The sequence below is a fragment of the Megalops cyprinoides genome, chromosome 8 (genome assembly GCF_013368585.1).
Source record: "Megalops cyprinoides isolate fMegCyp1 chromosome 8, fMegCyp1.pri, whole genome shotgun sequence".
Classification (NCBI taxonomy): domain Eukaryota; kingdom Metazoa; phylum Chordata; class Actinopteri; order Elopiformes; family Megalopidae; genus Megalops; species Megalops cyprinoides.
Window position 1 is genome coordinate 35,975,580 of NC_050590.1, and position 24,651 is coordinate 36,000,230.

At 43.8% G+C, this 24,651-nt stretch overlaps 1 protein-coding gene across 2 annotated transcripts in view; it reads right to left on the reverse strand.

Annotated features, from left to right (window-relative positions):
• The window catches only part of LOC118782430 (fibrillin-1-like), a 91,469-nt gene that overhangs the window by 31,759 nt on the left and 35,059 nt on the right, over positions 1-24,651 (reverse strand). For both annotated transcript variants that reach the window (XM_036535788.1, XM_036535789.1), the window contains 18 exons: positions 24,052-24,177; positions 17,646-17,771; positions 17,323-17,445; positions 15,215-15,340; positions 14,807-14,932; positions 7,908-8,030; positions 7,391-7,513; positions 6,285-6,410; positions 5,942-6,064; positions 5,634-5,756; positions 5,210-5,377; positions 4,909-4,977; positions 4,686-4,811; positions 4,103-4,225; positions 2,694-2,849; positions 1,914-1,985; positions 896-1,021; positions 439-561 (listed from right to left, as the gene is read on the reverse strand). In XM_036535788.1, coding sequence (XP_036391681.1) covers positions 439-561; positions 896-1,021; positions 1,914-1,985; positions 2,694-2,849; positions 4,103-4,225; positions 4,686-4,811; positions 4,909-4,977; positions 5,210-5,377; positions 5,634-5,756; positions 5,942-6,064; positions 6,285-6,410; positions 7,391-7,513; positions 7,908-8,030; positions 14,807-14,932; positions 15,215-15,340; positions 17,323-17,445; positions 17,646-17,771; positions 24,052-24,177 — 2,208 coding nt within the window. The remainder of the gene's footprint in view (positions 1-438; positions 562-895; positions 1,022-1,913; positions 1,986-2,693; positions 2,850-4,102; positions 4,226-4,685; positions 4,812-4,908; positions 4,978-5,209; positions 5,378-5,633; positions 5,757-5,941; positions 6,065-6,284; positions 6,411-7,390; positions 7,514-7,907; positions 8,031-14,806; positions 14,933-15,214; positions 15,341-17,322; positions 17,446-17,645; positions 17,772-24,051; positions 24,178-24,651) is intronic.

Here is a 24,651-nt window from a genome sequence, read left to right on the forward strand (position 1 = left end):
GATTTTCCACAATCCTGGCTTCAAGGCCTTATCAGATTCTGTTTCTAAGAGCAGTCAGTGCTTGTGTCGGCACCTGCTTCTGTATTTTCGTGCCATATAAAGCAAGAAGAATAATAAGAAGCGTCCATATCTCATACTTCAGTCACTGAGTCCATATCAAATGCTGCTGTTAAGCCTTTCCTGAGAAAATATGAGTTTTTTTACAATGTGGACTGAAACAGAAGAACTGCAACCCCTGCTGGTCCCTTTCTGAGAAGAAAATTTTAAAAATTAACTAACACAAACAACCTTGTGGATGCCGAAACTACTGACATGTCTTTTCTGTGTTATTCCACACACAGTCTAACAAATATGCCCATTTAATTGCTCATAGTTTATTCCCCCTAAAAACACATTTTGTTCGGCTTCAGACCCAGCAGTAAAGGAGGTGGAACGTACCAAGGCATTGTCCAGTGGGGGTGAAGTGGTAGCCAGGCTTGCACTCACAGCGGTAGCTGCCTGGGAGGTTCAGACACACTGCATTCTTCTGGCACACTGGTCCATTCTGGCACTCATCAATGTCTTTGGGGAATATAGTCGCAGTAAAACACACAGAAACACATAAAAGCACATCTGAACTATGATGTACAGCACATGATTAAAACCCATTCCATGCATATCAAAAAATACCCTTATGTCTGTATGGTTGCCAATTTCAGAATGTCACCATTTCAAAATTCTCAGAATAAAACGTAATAATGGCTGCATCAAGAATGTGATGTTATACAGAATGAAGAAACATTTTTTACATAAAGTAGTCATTGAAAGTATATTTGTCATATTTTGACATTTTGCAATACTTGCACACATTGACCTTTTTTCGTGGGGGGGACAATGGGTAGACCTTTGATCTGACCTTCACAGATGAGCAGCTTGTCATTGTAGATGAAGCCCATAGGGCACTCGCAGCGGAAACTGCCCAGCATGTTGATGCACACGCCATTCTCACACACACCCGGGATCTCCCTGCACTCATCAATGTCTGGGAGACAAATACAATATTACAGAAATAGCAGCACTATTATTACTAATACTGCTACACTGAAACACAGCTCCATTACTACTATGCTGTTATACTCAAACACAGTACTTGTTCTGTTACAGAATGCACATTTCTTATTTTCCACCTAGTTTGTCTCTAGGCAGTTCCAGCGGTGATACAGATGTCAGCATTTCATTGTCACATGACAAGGAAGTTTTGATGTTAGACATCTTGTAGGTTCATTGCTGTCCCATAAAAAAGTTAATATCAATTCATTTATACTCCTTTGACAGCATCGTCAGTAAGTGATATCAATTCTCAGGTCTGTTTTATTAAGAAATATATGGATGTCATAAAGACATAAAGTCATTCATATTGTTTTTAATATATGATTTTGTTAACAGCGAAGCTAGCTATAGGCTATGTATTCTACAGTGACATTATATGTAGTTCATCTCCTAATGTTTGTTACCTCTTGAGCAATGTAAATATTATTAGGTTTATGGTATGACTAATATATGTTTATATATTTTTTCTTCAGTTTCACCCTATCCCACTGTCAATAAGCCGTCAATGTTTTGGATAACGTCTCTGGTGAAGTGATTGTGGGAGGATTTTAGCTATCTGTCAAATTATGCTAAGGATAGCATAAGGAGGACAAAACAGTACTATTACCGTTATATTATTTAACTCAAACACAGCACTATTAATATACTACTGCACACAAATAGCACTGTTACGACTAATAACACTACACACAAACACAGTACTGTTACTACTACAATAACAACTCATGTGTTTAATCATAACACAGCACTATAACTGGTAAGACAAACATATTAACAGAATAATAACAAAGAAAATATGACACTCATGTGCATGCATATCTTACCTATAACCCGTCCGGTGTAAAAGTCAATGTAATATCCTGGTCTCTCACTGCCACATAGGATGGAAAAATCATCTATGGAGAGGTAGCCAAGAGAGGGTGAGGGAGTATATATTTGTGTGTGTGTCTGTGTGTGTGAGAGAGAGAGAGAGTCTGCAAGTAAAAGTGTGCTGTGTGAATATACATGTGTATTCATTACTACAGGATTCTTCTAGAAATGTTTTTTTTTTTTTGCTGTGTGACTACTCTGTTTGCAGTTGATCCCCTTCTACTGAAACTCTTGGACCTCACTAGTATGAGAGGTGTGATTCATTCTTGTTGGGAGGGATCTCACTGGGTTTTGGGATGGGGTTCAGATGTTGACGGTGGGGCTCCGTTATAGTTCTCAGTTGTGTTGGGGCATTGGTGTTTGGGCTGGGATTTGATACAGTTTTCAGTGGTGTTGGGGTTGGGTGGGGCTATGATACTGAGGGGGAGCACTGGTGCAGTTGTTACTTGCCTTGTAGGAGGGACTCTGTCTTTGAGGTGGGGCCCTACCGCTGGCAGAGAGGCTCTAGTACAGTATTCACTGGCACTGGTGGCAGGGCTCAACTACAGTATTAACTGGTCGTGGGTGAGCAATCACTGGTATTGAGGTCAGGACTCTGGTGTTGAAGGGTGGGACTCTAGGCAATTTCCTTTTTGGATCAATAAAGTACTTTCTAAAGTACTATATATCTAATGAAGTACTCACTAATACAGGGGTGGGACTCTAGTGTTACGGGGTGGGACTCTAGTACTCACTGGTGCTGGGAATTGGGCACTGTTCACATGGGTGGTTCCAGGCCTGGCCGATATTATAGGAGCAGCAGCACATCTTCTTGGTCATGTTGAACGTCAGCTCTCCATCACACGTGCCGTTATCATAGAAGTTCCTGTAGCACAGACTCCTCCTCATGTCTGGGGAGTGAATGCAAAGAGGTCATTCTCAGAAGAGTGCTCAAAAGCTGTCCTAATATTTCTTATGTAAGCTTCCTCTGTCCTTCTCTCTCAACTCTTTGTTTCCCAGCAAAGACCATGAAGTTTGTTAATGAAAACTATGAATAAAACTATTCGTCAATGACCTTATTTCCCAAGAAAAAAGAAGACAACTAGACAGAGCACCTTTAAAAAAACATAATCAAAACTAAACATTGTATCATTTTCACGAATGACAACATGACAAGATGAAATTTTCAGTGATAAACATTCAATCCACCACTTTTGCCTGATATGTGTTTGGTCCAATCATAAGGATGGACATGTTGCAGAAAGTAAACAATTTTCAATGTTCTTCCCTAACGCAGTTCTTTCCAACGCTAGCTAAGATATGCTGACTGAAAAAGCTACAATCTGAGTTATACTCTCTGCTGTTCTTACTCTGCTGTTTTCAAACATTAGCTTACATCAACATGCCCAAAGGCTGTGTTTTGATAATAATGTTGTTAAAGGGGAAACACACAGTAGTGTTCACTGAGTATAGAGAGTAAAGTGTTTTATGGCTACTTAGTAAGCTATTCAAGTTAAATGCTTTCCTCCTTGGTTTAACTTCCTTGCATTCAGTCTATCTTGCTGTAGCTAAATATATTCATTTTGGACACCAATTCATCAGTTAGTTTAACTTCTGAGGCTCAGTGCAATATAGTATATCATATCATCATATCATCATAGCAACATCTTAATCTTCCCACAAAATCTAAACCTGATACACTGGCGTCACAAAAACAACATTTACATTTACATTTATATTTACATTTACATTTACATTTATTCATTTGGCAGACATAATAGTAGCTAGTAAGTAACTACCCCATAAGGATATAATGTCGAATTGTTTGAATTTGAATTGGATATACTTCATGAGCTTCAATATGTATTTTAGTCAGAGACTAAGACTAGAACTAAATCTAAAAAAGCTGCCAACACCAGCACTCAGAAATATATTTCAATGTAGCAGCACAAACATACACATGCATGTAAGCATGTTGACACCCACTCATGAAGACACATGCATATGTACATACTGTATTAACACAACCACATGCATACACACACACAGGTTAACACAAACTCACAAACAACACACACGCAAACACACATTACCACAAACACAAGCACATCCACACATGCATATATACTCACACACAAATGCACGCACATACAAACATTCTTACCCATGCAGTTGTTTCCACCGTTGACCTGCATGTAATCAGGAGGGCAGATGCAAGTGTAGTTTCCGATGGTGTTGTAGCACTGGCCCGGACCACAGATCCCAGGTCTCTCACACTCATTCACATCTGCACCAGCAAAACAGGATATATTGTGGGGGAAAGCATCAAATATGCACAGCTGAGCATAAATATGCTCCAATGCAGAAATATAAACATGTTTTGGATTTCTAGACATTGCTCTTCGATACTCGTCTTCAGCAAACACAGCCCAATTCAAAAGACCATCAACTGCACTGACTTCTCCCCTCAGATCGAGTGGTTTGGCTGAGTGAGCTATTACCATTAAGAAAAAACTGAGAAACCAAAACACAGATGACTGGTGACTGGCATTCAGCCATTTTCTGCACAAGCGTGGAAAAATAATTCTCATTTACAGAGAGTCAGCTGTAACTACAGTGCAAGAGGGTGAGCTAAACCTGTGCTAAAAGCCTTCTCAACTTCTTTTAAACTGGTTGAAACAAAACATCCCCATTAAATACCCACAGGCTGAGTGAGTGTGAGACTGGAGCAATGTGCTATTTCATACCTTCACAGATTCGGGTCTCCTCGTTAAGCTCATAACCCTTAGGACATTCACAGTGGAAACTCCCAAAGGTATTGATACAGTTTCCTCCTTGGCACAGGCCAGGGAGCTCCTGGCATTCATTTATATCTGTCAGGGGGTAAGAGGGAAAGAAGGTAATGCTGAGCCGAGCCCCGAACCAAACCCTGGGAGCACTGTATCCCCTCTGAACTCAATCAGATCTCACCTTCCAGAATGACGGTAATAGGGTTTGGTCGAAAGCCTTCACCACCTGGGCACAAGATCCTGTATGCAGCTGGAAGAGTAGGACAAAACATCCATTTGTTCTGACAACAGTGGGTGTGCACATGTCAGAGAACCACAGGTCTCGAGATCCAGCTCGATTCTTAGTGATGCAATTGGAGCCACTGTCTGGGAACCTGGGTAAACTCATGCTCCAGGTGCCAAACAACTGCCAGTATGTAGGACATCTCTAAAACAGCTGGCATGTGAGAGGCAAAAGTGTGGTGGTGGTGGGGCGGACTTACAGGAGTTGAGCGGGGGACATGCTTCACACGGTGTTCCCCAGGCCTGGCCCAGTGAGCAGCAGCAGGAGGCCTTGGACACCCCCACGCCGATTTCATTGGAGCAATCCAGGCTCTCCGATGCATCCCCCCTCGACCGGACATCCAGGTAGCAGTTCCCTGATCGGGTGTCTACAAAAAAACAAAAAAACCCCATGCATGAGGTGTTCAAAACATTCTCAGGAGGTCAGTGCTTTCTCCTGATCACACATTAAATCCAAAATACCTCACCCTGGGAGTGGGAGTTTGAGACTGGATTAATTTATCACAATGGCTCTTACCATTAAAAATAACCACATTTGCTTAAACACAAAATGTGACATGGAGTTGATGATTTTGGTGAGGGGTTTATAGAGGCCCCCTCTGTGTCTCCGGCGCACCCCCTCACCCACGCAGCCAACACGAGTGGGATTGAGCTCAAAGCCTGGGGGACAGTTGCAGATGTAGCTGCCAGGGGTGTTGACGCAGATTCCGCTGATGCAAGTTGTCGGGTCAGCACACTCATTGATGTCTGGAAGACAAAGAACATGAGGCTGAATGGCCATCAACGGGAGGAGAAACAGAGAGTCTCAGAGAGGGTCACTGTGGTCCTGCAGGGCAAGGTGGGGGTCTTCTCCATGGGGAAGACTGGATGTTTTTTGGTGAAGAGTTAAAGGCCTAAACCTAAGGGTGAGCAGCTGTGCATTGCATTCCTACCTGTGCAGTTGCCTCCACTCCTGTCCAGTTCATACCCGGTGTGGCATTCACACCTGAACAGGCCAGGTGTATTATGGCACCTACCATTGACACAGATGTCAGCAAAGGTACACTCGTCTATGTCTGTGGGGTGGAGGGAAACACAAGACAGCTGTTAGGGGTTAACGAACTGTGGGAAGAAGGGTATGGAACAAGAGAGAGATAGACATGGAAACAGAGAGATAGAGACAGATAACCAAACACATGTTTGACTACAAAGTTTGACCTTAAGACCAGACATCACTGTTATAACCTCAGGGTGAGAGGGAAAGGTCTCAAATTGTGAGCACTGGGGACTCCACACCTTCACATGCCTTCCCATCCGGAGTGGGGATGAAGCCCATATCACACTCGCAGCGGTAGCCTCCCGGTATGTTCAGGCAATGGCCACTTTCACACAGGTTCACATTCTCTGCACACTCGTCACTGTCTGTTACACAAATTAACACACAGGGAAAAAAAACATCCACAGAGGCCATCACCGCTTGAGAGATAAATGTCTGCTGGTTGGCTGTAATTGCCTAGCATGTCATGGGAGTCTGGGGAAACTCTATTTCCCACAAAGCTGCAGGAATGGCATTTTTTACAATGTTTCTCACAACTGCACTATAGCTTACATTGTTTGGTGTGTGTGTGTGTGTGCCTATTCGTGTGCACTCTTTGATCAGAAACATGCAGTTTTCAGTGACACCTACTGTCCTTTCCATGACTAAGAGTCATAGGTGTCATTTACGCTAGGGACGCTGGGGACATGTCACCACTGCTTTTTGTCGTGGCCCATTTCGTCCCCACCACTTTAAAAAGGTGTGAACACATCAAACCCGTCGTTGTCCCCAGCACTTTTCAAAACAAACTGACACCCATGCTAAGAGTAACAGGCGTAAGCAGAGGTGCGCATTTCCATTCATTTGAAGTGTGATTAACCTATGGCTCCTATGGCTCTTAAGAAACTCACATATTTGAGTAATCTAACCCCATACTCTGTTCATAACTCTGATGCATTGACTAACACTGCCAGCCCAGAAGAATGATCTGTTGTTGTCCAATGCAGGCCTCTACAGCCTTCTCCTGTACACATTTGGCCTCTTCTCATACTTTATGAATTTCCCTCAGTTTTGTCAATATATTTTGATAATTTTCAAGTTTCTGAACACAAATCCCAAGCAAGTGATTAGTGATATTATGACTGTTAGAGTAATGGAGCACTTGGCCTCAGTCTTCATTTTAAGGCATTGTGCATGTGGGTTCTGGGTATGTGTATGTGTGTGTGTGTGTGTGTGTGTGTGTGTGTGTGTGTGTGTGTGTGTGTGTGTGTGTGTAATAGTGTAATGGAGGACCATGCCTCATTTTAAGGCGCTTCATGTAGGAGTGCATGTAGGGGTGCATGTGGGGTGCAAAAGGGGTCCTGACCTGTGCAGAAGAACCCGTCCCCACTGAAGCCATCCTTGCATAGACAACGGTATGATCCCATAGTGTTCTTGCACTCTGCATTGTGGCTACACATGTGGGTGCTGTTGGAGCACTCGTCCAGGTCTGAAACACACACACAAACACACACACATGCACGGATGTAAGCATGGATGAAGGCACACATGCAAGCAAGGATACACAAATGAAAAAACACACACAAGACACACACAAGCATGTCCTGCATAGATCATGTTCAGTTGTGAAAAGCCACAGCTGGCTCCCGAGCCTGAAGTTAATGCCAAGGAACTGCCAGGGTCCATTTCTGCAGCAGTTCACAAATCCCGCCACAAAATCTCTCTTATTCTGGTGTCACAACAAATATTTTCTGTAAATGGACACAGGTGATTACACTACATTATTCACACAAAATTCTCACTCATGTTTAAATGTAACCTTTATTTAAACAGGAAGTTTCTTGAGATTGAAATCTGATTGGTGGGTCAGGTGGGCCTCTCACCTGTGCACTTGATCCCATCCCCTATCCAGCCCATGCTACAGCTGCATTTGAAGCTGCCAGCGGTGTTTGTGCAGGAGGCGTGCCTGTGGCAGTTGTGAGCTCCGATTTCACACTCGTTGATATCTGCAGAGAGAGAAGGCATCAGAAAACAGTGGGCAGCTACTTTCTTAAACATGCCAGAGCAGCAATACATGCAAACACTGTGTTCCATTCAAATCATTAACAGAAAAATACAGGCTAGCAACAGGCACTCTGGAAAAGATATTTAAAAATTAATCACAACACCAAGATGGATTATCCCAGCAGAACAACCCTAGTGGGAGGATGCCCTCATCACATAACTCATTTCACCTCTTGTTTCCTGGGCAGGTTCTTGTTTGAGAGCCTGTGAAACACTTCATTAGAGATACTCACACTGTAATGATGGAATAATGTGCTGTGAGCATTAGGGCCTAATCTCTGTGTTTCAGTTCTAGGCACCTGTGTTTTTGAAGAGATGCAGAACAAGAAGGCGTGCTACAGTCCTCACCACCATCCAGTTCCTTGTGGCAGGAATCCACCCAGCTTCATACAGGTGAAGCCTGACATCATAGCCCTCCTGACACTCTAACCCTAATTAATCTCACAGTTCTCTGCTGGCAATCACATCACACTATTGTTTTTGGGGAAAGGGGTTTTCAGATTGAAGATGTAAAAGGTTCTCAGCAAGTTGAAGGGGAAAATGTCACAACATTTTGCATAGCTAAACAAGCTGACTAAATGCACTTTAAAAGGAGGTGGTTTGTTAGGGAGGTGGCTTGTTTGCCAGGAAGTTGCACGAGTTTGTGTGGGCTCTGCAGAAAGCTGGCCAGCCCACAAGGCTAATGAACATCAATCATTTAGGTGGACGGGCGCTCGGACAGTGCTGGCATCTTTCTCTGTCATTCTGTCTTTCCTTCTCTCTTTCTCTCTCTCTTTCTCGCTCTCTATCTCTCTCTCTCTCACACACACACACACACACACACTTTCTCTCTCTCTCTAAACTGAAATCAAATCAACAAGAAGCAGGTAAGTAGAATTTTGTTTTTTGTTGCTGTTGATTTGTAATGATCTCTCAATTAGAACATTTTGGGATGTGTGGCAGTGAGTACCTTAATAATCTCAGTTTTAAAGCAGTCAAGGAAATTTGAGTATGAAACAAATACATATGAATGGGATGACAGTGACAGCACACTGCCTGCCATCTGTCACTAAGAGCTTGACAGCAAATAAACTTGTAACAAATACCACCTGAATGGCAATCCTCTACCCAAGCTCATTCTAGACATGTATTCTAGAGGTCTCTTTATTGACGTCACCAGTTCTGGAGACTATCACAAAGACCTAAAATGTTTATGCAAGCCTGTGTTTATGTGAAAATTAATAATTCTGCTTTGGACAAACAAAGAATATTGGAGAAAAAGTCTCAGATGGTCAAAAGTAGCATGATAAGTGAGCACACAGAATGGCATAGTTCGTCCAAATTCAACCACATCAGAAGTCCAAGTTTCTCAACATCAATGTTTTTATCATGCATTTGGATACGGTTTTAATATTGCTCCAAGTCAAGAATATGAATGCTCAATAAATATTTACAGTTTTCTCTGATTTTCACACCAAAAACTCTTATTAAATTCCTTGCCATAAAACCAACCTCATATATTAATGCAAGGTCTAGAAAATCTGACTGCAGGAATATTGGCAATATTGATTTGATTACACACACTTCCTATAAACCTCTGGAGAAACAACAAGAAACACACATGGAAATAATGTGCCAATAAAGAGAATAAAATATAGGTTAGAGCTGGTGCGTGTTTCAGTCACAGGTGGAGGCCAGGTGTCGTTATGTCAAACACAGATTTTAAAGAGGCAAATCCTCCACATTTTTGGGCTGCTGACCTCAGCTAGATATCCCCCTGTGGAAGCAAAATTCAGTTCTACTAACTCATTCCACTGGAGTTCTCCCTGGCCCGCTCCTAAATTTGTAAACCCCTCTGTATGGGGCTTAATGGTTAGATTCCTGTCCTGAGAAATTCATCGCAGGGTTCTACATGAGAAGAGCAGAATTTGAGATGGGGGGCTAAAGCACACAGCATCAATATAAAGTAACTGCAGCATGTGTCAGGGCTTCCCAAAAAGCGATCCCTGCTGGGGCCCCTCTTGTGTGTAGCTTTTTTTTTTACTTGAAAGGGTCTTTAAAACTGAAATGCCAACATACATGTCTAGAAAAAAATAATCTGAATTGGCCCATGATAATCAATTTCAAATGAGTTAACTTCAGGAGCACTCCCATGTTTCTGGATAGAACGATTTTGTTTAAACTGATTTCTGATTCAGTCAAGGCAGCCTGCATTTTAAGTGCTACCATGACAGGGTTTTCCCACTGAAACCAGGTGCCAACACAGCTGCATTAGAATTGCTGTGATGATACACTGCCTTGCTGCTGATGCTGCTAGAAATTATGTCCTTTTTGATTGTCCTGATTGCTGTAGATATTTTGAATGAAAAATTAGTTTTTGAACGTGAAGGTGGTTGCTTGCTCACAGTGTCCTAGTAAACATACTGCTGAGTCACTTCAGTGTTATTACTAGTATCTGTCTTATATATACCATCTTATTCAGCACTGTCAAAAGATCACCTTAATGCAACCATAATCAGGAGATGAGATGGATCCAAATAAGTTTGTTATCTGTCAGAGCTCATCCCACTGCTTAACACCTGATATTTATTCCACAACATACGCATGTCTGGCTACATAATAAGGCTTTAGAGGGCAGACTAAAAACTGGTATTTCAGACCAGAACTCAAATATAAACTCATAACAGGGACTCCCAAGTGGCTTAGTCAGCAAGGCATGAATCAAGTCCTACAGCCCCAGCTGGAAACTGAACAAAATTGGCTTTGCTCCAATATGTGGGCTGTCCCCTGTCCTGTCAGGCACCCCATGATTTATCATGCTCCTGTGAGCTTCTTGGATGACATCAGTAGAGTAGCTCCTACCCCAAATGAATACCCACACACTGTAGTACGCTGTGGGACTTACAGTGTGAAAAATGAGTGTGTTGAAGGACAGCATTTGTCTTGCCTCAGCACTCCTGAGCAACCACAAAGGTTGCCATGAAACCATTGCAAACAGAGCTGGAGCCCCTGGACTGACGGACTGAGCTCTGCTTTATACACAGTAATGCAAATTCAGGGTAAAGAGCAGGCCACAGCTGGCTGAATATCCCTAAAATAACAATGTAATAGCCATTTAAACATACTGATGATTTATATATAAATATGAGTGTGTGTGTGTGTGTTGGTGTGTGTGTGAAAAGTAACCATTGCTGGTGATCATTATGAGGCCTGTCCATGACAGTGGGAATGTGGAGTGAATCACAGGGTATCTATGGTAGGCAGAGACAACAACGCTATTTTTGTTTCCTCCTTTGTTCTGATTACATGCCATCAAAGAGTTGGAAAAACAGTGATGGAGAACAAAGTGTGCTCTTTTTCTATGTGCAACTCCCCCGCAATGTAGTCTGAAAAGAAGGAAAATGTCAGACATCTGCATGAGATGGGAACGCTAACAGGAGTTGCAGGAGACAGGGGGTGGGGGTCCTACAAAGTTTGTTCATGATTTTTTTTTTTTTTTTTGGGGGGGGGGGGGGGGGGGGACTTAAGACACAAAAACCAGTTTGCTTATCAAACTGGAAACAATTGGTGATGACATGCAAACTGAGTAATGCGGTCCGAACGTTAATCAGACCCAGAGCTCCTCGCGCTTGGCTGTTCTCATCAAATGAGCATTTTCCCAGCTGCGCTTCCAAAACCAAAAAACCAAACAACCAGCCTTGGACTGACGCCACTTCTTACCCAATGGTGGGGGGGGGGCACCCCCAGAAGGATTTGCAACTGTAGGCAGACTACCGTGAACATCGACTTGCAATATTCTGAGAGTCTGCAGCATTGGTCCCAGCAATAATATCTGGCCATGGCAAACAGCCAAGGAACACTCTGTGTAACATTATTCTTTTTCTTAGTGGGCGGTCTTATTAAGTGCAACATTCTCTATACCCTGTTAGTTTTTACAGGTGAATGCTGAAGCTCAGGGGGCAGTGCCTCTCCTCCCCCAGGATGTAAGGCTGCATCCTGCGATGGCTCCAGTGGTCCAACAAAGGACCAACAAAGCAACTTGAACCTTACTTCATTAACGCAAGATCTTGATGACATCTCTGGTCTCATTGGAAAATGAGAGGAGCCGGGTCAAGGAGTGTGAGAAACCAACAGTTGTCCAGCAGTTCTCCACTTCCACTTCCGTAAACTACTGTTACTGGACACTGAATACTACCAATAACGCTAGTCCTGAGGTTTCCTGTCTCACAGTGGAATTGCTTTCATAATTTGTCCTGCAGCCAGAAAGTTTATAGGTTTGATTTCTAGGTGGGGCACGGCTGTGGCACACTTGAGCAAAGTTCCTGTCCTGATTCACTTTAGTGAATCCCCAAATGTATAAACAGCTGGTCTATAAGACCAGGTGATTTACTCTGGATAGGAGTGTCAGGCCCTCTAAGGAAGTTTCAACTAATCTCCAGTTGTATAAATGGATAATAACTACATATAAATGGGTGACTTCAACATCCAAACCAAGAGCTCCTCAACAGCTAGCGTATTCTCACTCTTGCACTCCTTCTCCCTCACCCTCTCCCCGTCTCCTGCAACCCACAAAGCTGGCAAACTGCTTGACCTTGTGCTCTCTCTCTCTCACTGCCACCCTCAACTCCTCTGATATCCCCACTACCACCTTCAGGAGGAACCTCCACTCCCTTTCACACTCCACATTCACCTCCACTGTTCTCTCCACCCTCCCTCCCCTCACCTCCTTCTCAAACATTCCTGCTAATGCTGCTACAACTGTTTTTAATGCATGTCTATCTCAATCTCTAGATGCTCTCTGTCCTCTTATCTCCAGGACATCACGGCCGTCGCCCTCCTCCCCATTGTTGACCGACTCCCTCAGCTCTGATAGAGCTGCACTGCGGGCCACCGAGAGGAAGAGGCAGAAATCCAGATCCTATGACGATCTAGCGTCCTACCACTCCCTCCTGACAGCATTTACAGCTGCAACAACAACAGCTAAGTCCTCATTTTTTCAAAACAAAATCTGGAAAAGCATCCAGTCACCACCTGTCCTCCTTCTCTACACTCAATGATTCAGAAGTTCTTCAACTCATCACAACCCACCATGCTACAACCTGCCCTCTCGACCCCATTCCTTCCACCCTTCTCCAGTCTATATCCGGTGAGATCACCCCATATCTCTCCTCCATAATCAACTCATCTCTAAATACTGGCCTTGTTCCCACAGATCTTAAAAATGCTCTGGTTACCCCCTGCTAAAAAAACCTACCTCTGACCCATTTGATATGAACAATTACCATCCAGTATCCTTCCTGTCATTTGTATCAAAATCCCTTGAACATGCTGTACTACCAACTGTCTCCCTTTCTCCACAAGTACAACCTCCTGGATCCCCCACCAGTCCGGGTTCAGACCCGGGCACTCAACTGAAATGACACTCCTGGCAGTGACACTCCCGGAGGGCCTCTGATCTACTGTTTATCAGCCAAGCTCTCTCCTCTTCAAGAGCTCTCAGTTACTGTTGACCGCACCACAGTAACTTCCTCCACATCTGTGAAGAGCCTGGGTGTCACCCTCGACAACAGGCTGGACTTCACCAACTACATCTCACAGACAACATGCTCCTGTCAATTCCTTCTCTTCAACATCAGGAGGATTTGCCCTTTTCTGACCACCTGCCCCACCCAGCTGCTTGCCCAGGCCACAATGCTCTCCCGCTTGGACTATTGCAACACCCTCCTTGCAGGCCTTCCAGCCTGCATCACTCAGCCGCTGCAGCTCATCCAAAACGCAGCTGCTAGGCTGATCTACAATCTCCCAAAGTTCTCCCGCATCACCCCTTTACTGAGATCCCTCCACTGGCTCCCAGTCACAGCCAGGATCCACTACAAAACCCTGACCCTCACCTTTTCTGCTGCAAAAAAAGACCACCCCAACCTACCTCCAAGACCTCATCCTACCCTACGGACCCGCTCGACAACTTTGCTTTGCCACATCCAGACGTCTCGCTCCTCCCATCAACAGAACAAAAGGCCCACGCTCCTCTCAATGTCGCTTTTCCATCATTGCCCCCCAGTGGTGGAATGAACTCCCCACCCCCCTGAGAACAACTCCTTCACTCCAACCTTTCAGACGTGGGCTGAAGACACACCTCTCCAGTCTCTACCTGGACTGACACCCTTGCCATTTGACCTTGTAAATCTAAGATTCTATGCTCATACTTGTAGCACTATCGCTTACGTTGTATTTGTAGCACGTATTTGCCTACGTAGTATAGCAGCACTTTATTGTCCCAGTGACTGTATTTGATATATGTAACCTCAGATCAGATTAGTTCTGTCTCGCTACACTGACCTTGTGCTCAGCTTCAGCACTATCTGCATTGTATGACCTGTACACATCTGGCCCTTATGTTTGTTTGCCCATTATATGCACTTTTGTATATCGCTTTGGATAAAAGCGTCTGCTAAATGAATACATGTAAATGTAATGTAAATAATAAGAAATCATTTATGATGAATAAGCAGCAAACCTAATAATAAAAAACAAAATCATTATCATTGTCATCACCATTATCATAATAATCACAATTATAATAAAAATATGCTTCTTTGAAAAATTAAGTCAATCAGAGAGCTGAAATTCATATATCCCAATTCTACACCCTCTGTCTGATGAAGTACAGGGTGAACACACCCAGTATTACTCCTCACACCATGTGAGCGAGTGATCAGACTGGGTGTGCACCTTTTACCTGTGCAGCCCGTCGATCCTTTCCTGACTGAGTAGCCCAGGTCACAGTGGCAGATGAACGAGCCCTTGGTGTTCTCGCATTTGCCGTTCAGGCAGATGTTTGGGTTGAGCTCACACTCGTCCACATCTTTAAAAGGCAGGAGAAAGGTGTGGGGGGAGGAGAGCATCATAAGGTTTGAGATCTAAAAATAAAAGATCAGTCTGCCCTAACCCAAAAAGGCTCCTCTGACTCTCACAGAGTGCGGGGACAAGCTGAATCTGTCACTTCATCAATTTATGAAATCCAAATATGCTTCTGAATTCAAGCCAATTCATACCAATAGTACTGTCAGACTATTTTAAATCTTCACAAAAATCCTTTCCTGCATTTGTGTTCAGTACAGTTGGGCTGAGATTCAGACGAGCGTACCGAGACAGGTTTTCATGTTCTCTGAGGACATGAAGCCATCAAAGCACAAGCACTGGTATTCTCCAGGGATATTGGTGCACTGGCCTCCAACACAGATGTCTGGGTTCTCTTCACACTCATCAATATCTACAAGAAAGAGCAGGTATGCACAATGTAGTGATCGACAGCTAACAGTTAAGAGGTTGATAGGCCACAGCTCTGTGGAATCCATGGGCCATTTTACCAATACTTTACAGAAGTTATAAAATTACTGCTATGGATGTCTCAGAAAAGCACCCAGAGCGACTGCCTAAGGCAGGAGTCTTTTATCCACCAATGTGACTGCAGTGCTTCAAGGTGTACACATATACATGTCCACAGGTGAGTCCAAGTTTTGTTGAAGTGTGTCCAGATATTTTTAGGCATTTATAAAGGTGGGTCTGCATTTATATTTAGGTGTGCAGGTATGTCTTTCAGTTTGTGTTCAGCGGTATGTATCCAATGGTGTCCAAGAATGAATACTGGTGTGTCCAGGACTGTACTGTCCAGGTATTCCCATATGTGTGTTCCAGTGTTTCTAGGTGCGTACAGCCATGTATTCAAGTGTGCCCAGCTATGTGTACAAGAAGGCATCCAGATGTGTCCTGGTGTATGTGCAATCTTGTTAAGGTGCACCCAGTTGTGCAAACATGTGTATCAAGATATTTCCAGCCTTTTGTTCAAATGTTTCTGGATGTACAGACGGGTGAAAATTAAAAGAAAACCCTGAATAAATGAGTGGGGAAACATAACGAATGCAGATGCTTCCACATAGGTGTACTGCATAGTGCAAGTAAGCAATTAACATCCAATCACACTCTGCAGCATGTATAACAATGCTGAGCAGGCCCAGCTGATCTTGATTTTGGATCAAGATGGCAAGAGGAAAAGATCTAAGTGACATAGAAAGAGGGTTCGTTGTTGGGGCACGGATGGCAGGAGCTTCAGTCACAAAGAGTGCTCAACTGGCTAGTGTTTCAATAGGAACAGTGACTAAAGTGACATCTGCATTTAGATTTATGGGAAAGACATCAGTAAATAGGGTCGGAAATTGTGGTCAACAGCACACATTCTATGACCGTGATGCTCGTGATGTATTAGTGTGATCTGTAAGGAAAAACAAAAGAGCAACTCTTCCTCAGGTGGCTGAGAATGTCAATGCAGGATGTGATCAGACTGTGTCAGCAAGAACAGTCCTTCGATAATTGCATAGAGAGGGATATTATAATAGGGTTGCGGTGCATAAACCCCTCATTACAAAGATGAATGCACATTCGAGAGTTCAGTGGTGCAAAAACCATAGGCACTGGTCTACAGAGATGTGGAAAAAACTGATATGGTCAGATGAGTCATCCTTCACCATATTCTCGACAAGTGGGCGAGTGCATATGTGGCGTACACCAAGAGAACAGTACAGGCCTGAATGCTTGCCCCACACAGTGAGGGGATCCGGTGGCTGTTATGCTGTAGGGGGCATTTTGCTGGCATGTTTTGGGTCCACTTGTCCCCTTAGAGGAAAGGGTCACTGCAAATCAATACAAAGTTGTTCTGAGTGATCACCTTTATCCTATGATGAAACATTTCTATCCTAATGGGAGTGGGCTCTTCCAGGATGACAATGGCCCCATCCATAGGGCAGGAGGGGTCACTGGATGGTTTGATGAGTATGAAAATGATGTGAATCATATTCTATGGCCTTCGCAGTCACCAGATCTCAACTCAAATGAACACCTATGGGAGATTTTGGACTGACGTGTTAGTCAGCGAACACCACCACCATCATCAAAACACCAAATGAGGGAATAGTTTTTGGAAGAATGGTGTTCCATCCCCCCAGTAGCATTCCAGAGACTTGTAGAATCTATGCCAAGGCACATTGAAGCTGTTCTGGTGGCTTGTGGTGGCCCAACACCTTACTAAGACACTTTATGTTGGTTTTTCCTTTAATTTGTCACCCGTTTGTATGTGCCCAAGTGTATTTCAAGTCATATCCCAGCATATGTACAGGCATGTGTTCTGATGTATTTGCCAAGGTATATTTCCAGAAATGTGTTCGGGTGTTTCCAGGTGTGTGTAGAGGTGCGTCTCACCTGTGCAGCTCCTGTGGTCCGGCATGAGGGCATAGCCACTGTGGCAGCTGCACTCGTAGCTGCCTTCCAAGTTTGTGCAGAATGTCTCACAGCCACCATTCTGGATGGTACACTCGTCAATGTCTACAAGCAGGAGGGTACAGAGAGAGACAGTGGACAGCATCATCATATATTGCAGTGGTCAAGTACAGCTTAAACCACACTATCAACTGAAACACAGGCAGTCTAGCACAGCCCAGACAAGCATGCAATCCTACATTGCATTTTTACAACAGCATACTGTTTCAATGCTACATTACAGTGTATCTGCAGTCATTTCTTACCAACACAGGAGAGGTGATCCTCTGTGGATTTGTATCCTGTGTCACAGGTACACTGGTAGCGCCCAATCATGTTCACACACTGCCCATTCCTGCACAGTTTATCGCTTAAATTACATTCATTAATATCTGTAAAAAGTAAAAAGATCACACACTAGTACATTCATCCTTCTGTAAATGTCCAAAGACACATGGGGGTATAATTTTACAGCTCAACATCTCTCTGTGTATGTTTGGGGTATGGTTTCCTTTAATCCTGCAGTAAAAATATGATAGATACATGAGCACTTAGCACGCATGAAGTCACTGACAGCCAAAATGACACACAGAAACATGAATAATCCAGTCATTACAGTTGAAGCAGTGGAAACATACATTTGTGCAGCTTTTTCAATCATGAAAGGCACAGAATCTGGGTCTTTATTGCAATCAGATACATCTGCCAACTATGTTCAGACAGAGTGTATTTATTTTTAATGAGGGAAGCTTGGGTGGAAATGAGTGGTTTCCATCTGTCTCTCCAGAAATGAGAACACGATGACCACAGGGCTGATCACCCCTCTCAGAGTAAGCAGGGATTCTCCTAGGCCCATCTAAACCCCGGACACATCTTTACCAAAACCACAAACTCACACACTCCAGGTACCCAGAAACTCACCCACCCAGCATGGGAACCACAAGTACACAGAGTAAATTCAACCATTCAAATATCCATTAACTCTTTCATGCATACGGTCACACCGGTGTGATTAACCCTTTCGCATGTATGGTCAAACCGGTGTGATATTAGAACACAGTGGATTGGAAAAATTCTAGTTAAGGTTAGCTTTGAGGAAACAGTGATTTAACATTGCAAAGTATACCAAATGTGGCAGTGAAAACTATGAGAAGCTTAATAATGCTAATGACAATGTAACAAACCATGTAACGTAACACACATGCTACATGGCGTAAAATAAGTCTCATACAAAAGGGTTAACAGAAGAAGCTCACCTAACATGTCGCTAAATATCCCAGCCACCAATACACCAAACCATACAGAGTTGATGACATGGGACACAGTCATCAACCCAGCAACTCACACACTACCCCAGCAACTCACACACTAACCCAACAAGTCCCACACAAACCCAGCAAGTCACACACTAACCCAGCAACTCCCACACTGACCCAGCAAATCATAAATCATACACCCAGCAACTCTCACACTCATATGCCCAGCAACTCACAAAAAAAACAGACATTAGATCATTTTTTTGGAGTAAAGTAGGTAGTAGGTAGCTAAGTATGGTAGATGATAGTGATAGGCTTGTGTGGATCTATTTAGCGACCAGTTTCACATTAGTCATATTTTGAATAATTAGGCAACAGCGATTGTAGCCTAGGCTATTAGCTAGCTAGTTTCCGTACTGTTGAAACTACTGTACGTTAAATAAAATTTGACTTTAGGATACGTTGAACTCATGTTAAATGATGACTGCAAGCACAGTAAACCCATTAAACAGGTTTTTATTTTCGAAGATAACTCCGGGCTCCCTCTCATTGACACAGCAGATTAACTGGGACGACACAGCTAGCTACAACAGTCGTTTAAAAAGCACTGGGCTAAAAAAAAAAAAAAACATTAAGTTCACGAGGTAACTGCTTTTGCAAATCAAGGACGTAGGAAGTATTCTGGGCTACTTACCGCACGCTATTTTTGGTATCAAATTCTCTGTAGCCCACTACTGAACAGTATTCTGTTTGAGTATGTTGTAAATATTCATATATAACGTTAGCTTGTTACTTATTTCGCTGTTCGTTAATGAACAAGCTAATGTTAGCTAGCCAGCTGTTTTGTCACTGACATAGGCCTATTGCTGAGATAAGGTTAGCATCAGTTAGCTAGCTAGTAATACCAGTGGGAGAATTATGTGACCAACTTTGTGAAGTAAACTTCACCACAGTATTCAGTCAACATTTTAAGTTTTAGAAACTGCAGACGAATAAATGTTTTAATTAAGTTAAACAAAAACATACACACAGTATGTACTGTACTTCCATGCTTTCCTGTTATTCAAGGCCACAGATTTTCATCAACGTTACACCTGTTTTCCCTGGCTATACAGTGAGGGAAAATCCGTCTGTTGTGTGTAGTCCATATTTGGCAGTCTTCTGCTGGGATTGGATGGCATGCACCATTCATTATATCAAAGTGTGACATTTGGTTATGTGGATTAGTGTCATACACTTTCCATCTCCACAAGGAAAATAACTCCTCTTATTTATAGGCCTAATGAGACACATCCTAATGTTGGGTGACACACCTTCATGTTGGGCAAACTCTGCCCCATCTCCTATGTCCAGATGAGCTTAGTAGTAACAGTGGTGTGCAGCTCTTCTTGAAAGCACTTAAGCGGCGTTTACACGTGCATACCTTCTTATTTCAAGTTATCCTGATATTGTTTTGTTCTTCAATGAAGATATATGCTCCTTTAAGGACTGGGATTACATATACAGACATAAAATTCATAGCAAGTTGTGTCCCCCCCCAATATCAAACTCTCTCCTACACCCTTGCATACACCCAGCAACTCACAAACCAACCCAGCAACTCTCACACTCATACACCCAGCAACTCACACACTAACCCAGCAACTCATACAATAACAACTCACAAAACCATATACCCAGCAACTCCAACAATCTTACACCCAACAACTCACACACTAAAGCAGCAATTTCCACACTAACCCAGCAACTCACACACTCATACACCTAGCAACTCACACACTCATAAAACCAGCAACTCCCACAATAACCCTGCAACTCACACACGGACACAGCAACTCACACACTCATACACAAAGCAACTCATACACGATGCCAGCAACTCCCATACTAGACCAGCATCTCCCACACTCATAGACCCAGCAACTCCCACACTAACCCAGCAAGTCAAACACTAACACAGCAACTTCTAAACCCATACACCCAGCACCTTACACTCACATAATCACAACAACACTTACAACTCACATAATCATACACCCAGCGACTCCCACACTAACCCAGAAAATTAACACACTAATACAGCAACTTACACATACATACACACAGCAACTCACAAACTAACCAAGCAATTTGCACACTACTTGCAAAATAACACAGCAGCTCCCACAGTCATACACCCAGAAACTCACACACTAACCTAAAAACTTGCATACTAACCCAGCAACTCATACAATCATACACCACCATCTCCCACACTCAATACACCCAGCATCTCCCACACTCATACACCCAGCAACTCACACAATAACCCTGCAACTCACACAATCATACCACCAGCAACTCATACACTAAGCCAGAGGTCTTCAATGTCTTCAATGGGCATAACACTGTGGTAGAATGTGATAGAAAAACTCCCTCCTTTCCCCCCTTTGGTGGCGCGTCACCCGACAGCCCTAAGAAACAAACCACCCCTGACAGGTTGTATTTATGTTAATGTGTATTTTCGGACACATTTTAATTTTTGGAAGAAAAAAAGTTAATTAATTTGGCGGACCCTTTGCAGTAACTCTGAGGACCCCCTAGGTGTCGCGGACCCCCTGTTGAAGATCGCTTGTTAGCGCCGGAGATCAGGACACAAACGCGGACCGCAGGATGTTCCGGTTCCAGGCGATAATAGAAAGGGACAGGCAGTTCGTAAATCCAGGGACAGGCAGGGTTCGAAACACAGAGAAGCAATCCGGGGGCAAATCCAAAATCGGGAGTCAGGGAGAACAGGGTCAGGAATCAGGCAGGTGAGAGGCAGCGATCAGATCCAAAACGGCAGGCAGGAATCGAGGTCAGGAAACAGGCAGGATCGGCAATGTAGCAACAACTCTCGGGAAATAAAGCGCGGGGACGAGACAGGTGAAACACACTGAAATGAACTAGCAACAAGACAGAGACACGCAGGGAAGATATAGGGCTGGGGTAACGAGGATATGGGAAGCAGGTGAGCAGGCAGGCAGGTGCAGGCAATGAGGGAATCAGGTGGGCGGGGACCAGGCGGGGAGCAGGGCGGAGAGGAAACACAAGGAAAACAAAAGCACAAGGACAGGGAAAACAAAAACACCGCGGCTTAAGGAGCCGGAGCCCTGACATCGCTACACTAAGCCATCAATTCAAACAATAACCCAGCAACTGCCACATATATACACCCAGCAACTCACACACTAACCCAGCAACTCACACACTAACCCAGCAACTCGCACACTGCCCAAGCAACTCGCACACTAACCCAGCAACTCACACAATCACACACCCTGCAACTCAAACACTAAACCAGCAACTCATTCAACCAGAAACTCCCACGCTCTTAAACGCAGCATATACCCAGCAACTCACACACTAACCCAACAACTCAGCAATCATACACCCAGCAACTCACACACTAACCAGTCAACTCACACACTAGTCCGACAACTCACACACTAATACACCCTGAAAAAACCAAACTCATACATCCAGCAACTCACACACAAATCCAGAAATTCATACACTAATTCAGCAACTTTCAAATTCATACTCAGCAGCTCACAAACTAATCCAGCAACTCACACACTAATGCAACTACTTACACAAAAACCCAGAAACTCCCACACTCATACACTCAGCAACTCGCACACTAATCCAGCAACTCACAAAATCATACACCCAGCAACTCACTAATCTAGCAACTCACACAATCATACACCCAGCAACTCACACACTAATGCAGCAACTTGCATACTAACCAAACAACTCACACACTCATACACCCAGCAACTCACACACTAACCCAGCAACTCACAGACTAACCCAGCAACTCATGCATCCAGCAACTCCCACACTTATACACCTAGTAACTCATACACTCACACACCCAGCAACTCACACACTAACCCAGCAACTTGCACACTGACTCATCAGGTCACACACTCCCACACCCAACAGCTTGCACATTAATCCAGCAACTCATACACTAAATCAGCAACTCACACATTAATCCAACAACTCACACAATCATACACCCAGCAACTCCCACAATAACCTAGCAACTCCCACACTCACACACCCAGCAACTCTCACACTCATACAGCCAGCAACTCACTCACTAATCCAGCAGCTCATACACCCAGCAACACCCACACTCATGCATCCAGCAGCTAGCAAACTCATACACCCAGCAAGTCACACTCTAACCCAGCAATTCCCACACTAACACACCAACTCAAACACTAAACCAAAGACTTCACACAATAACCCAGCATCTCACATAATCATACACCCTGCAAATCCCACACTAACCCAGCAAATCCCACACTCATACACCCAGCAACTAACACAGTAACCCATCAACTCAAACAATCATGCACCCAGCTACTCATACACTAACCCAGCAATGCACACATACACCCAGCAATTCGCACACTAACCCACAAACTCACACACTAACCCAGCAACTCGCACATTAATCCAGCAACTCATACACCCAACAACTCCCACACTCACACACCCAGCAACTCACACACTAACCCAGCCACTTGCACACTGACTCAGCAGGTCACACACTTCTACACCCAGCAACTCCCACATTTATACACCCAGCTACTCCCACACTAACCCAGCAACCCGCGCACTAACCCAGCAACTCCCACAATCATACACCCGGCAACTCACATACTAACCCAGCAGCTCATACACTATTCCAGCAATTCACACACTCATACACCAAATCAAACAATCATGCACCCAGCTACTCATACACTAACCCATCAATTCACACACTAACCCAGCAACTCCCACATTTATACACCCAACTAGTCTCACACTAACCCAGCAAGTCACACACTAACTCAGCAACTCACACACTAACCCAGCAACTCCCAGAATCATACACCCAGCAACTCACATACTAACCCAGCAACTCATACACCCAGCATCTCACACACTCATGCACGCAGCAGCTCACATACTAACCCAGCAACTCATACACCCAGCATCTCACACACTCATGCACGCAGCAGCTCACACACTAACCCAGCAACTCACACACTAACCCAGTAAACTCATCCACCCAGCAACTCACACACTAACTCAGTAACTCCAACACTTATACACCCAGCAACTCATACACTAACCCACCAACTCATCCACCCAGGAACTCACACACTTATTCACCCAGCAAAAAACAGTCTACCCTCACTCTACCCTCACACATATACATCCTGCAATCTACAAACACACACACACACACAGCAGACCCATATACAAAATAAATCACACACCCACACACTTAACATCTTTAAACCCATCCATCCATACATAGCAACACTGGTTAAAAGAGAAAATCATCTGACCATTTTCCTGACCCAGCAACCCTGCCCAATGCAGCACTCACCCAGGCAGGTTGACCCATCCATTGCAACCTCATGCCCCTCAGGACAGACACACTGGAAACTGCCGTCTGTGTTAACACACTCCCCACCCCGACATAGCAAAGGGTTCCTTTCACACTCGTCAATGTCTGAGGAAAAGATACACAGGGCACAGTATTAAGGTATAGACAGAGTACAGTATTACAGCACAGATTGTGAAACAGAGCACAGTATTACAGTACAGTGACATGAAACACAGTATGGCAACACATTCTGATATACACAAAGTGCAGTACTGCAGCCCAGAGAGCTCACAGTATTACAGCACAGAGAGACACAGTACAGTATTACAGCACAGAGAAACAGAGTACAGCATTACAGCATAGACAGAGCACAAACAACAAGAGACTGAGTGCAGAGTTACAACACAAAGAAAAGGGCACAGTAATACAGCACGAAGACACAGTGGAGTATTAAAGCATAGACAGAGTGCAGTGTTACAGAAAAGGTATAGTACAATATTACTAAAAAAAAATAGGAAACACAGCATCAGGCAAAGAAACAGCTCAGTATTACAGCACAAACAGAGAGACAGGGCATAGTATTACAGAAATAATTTTAAA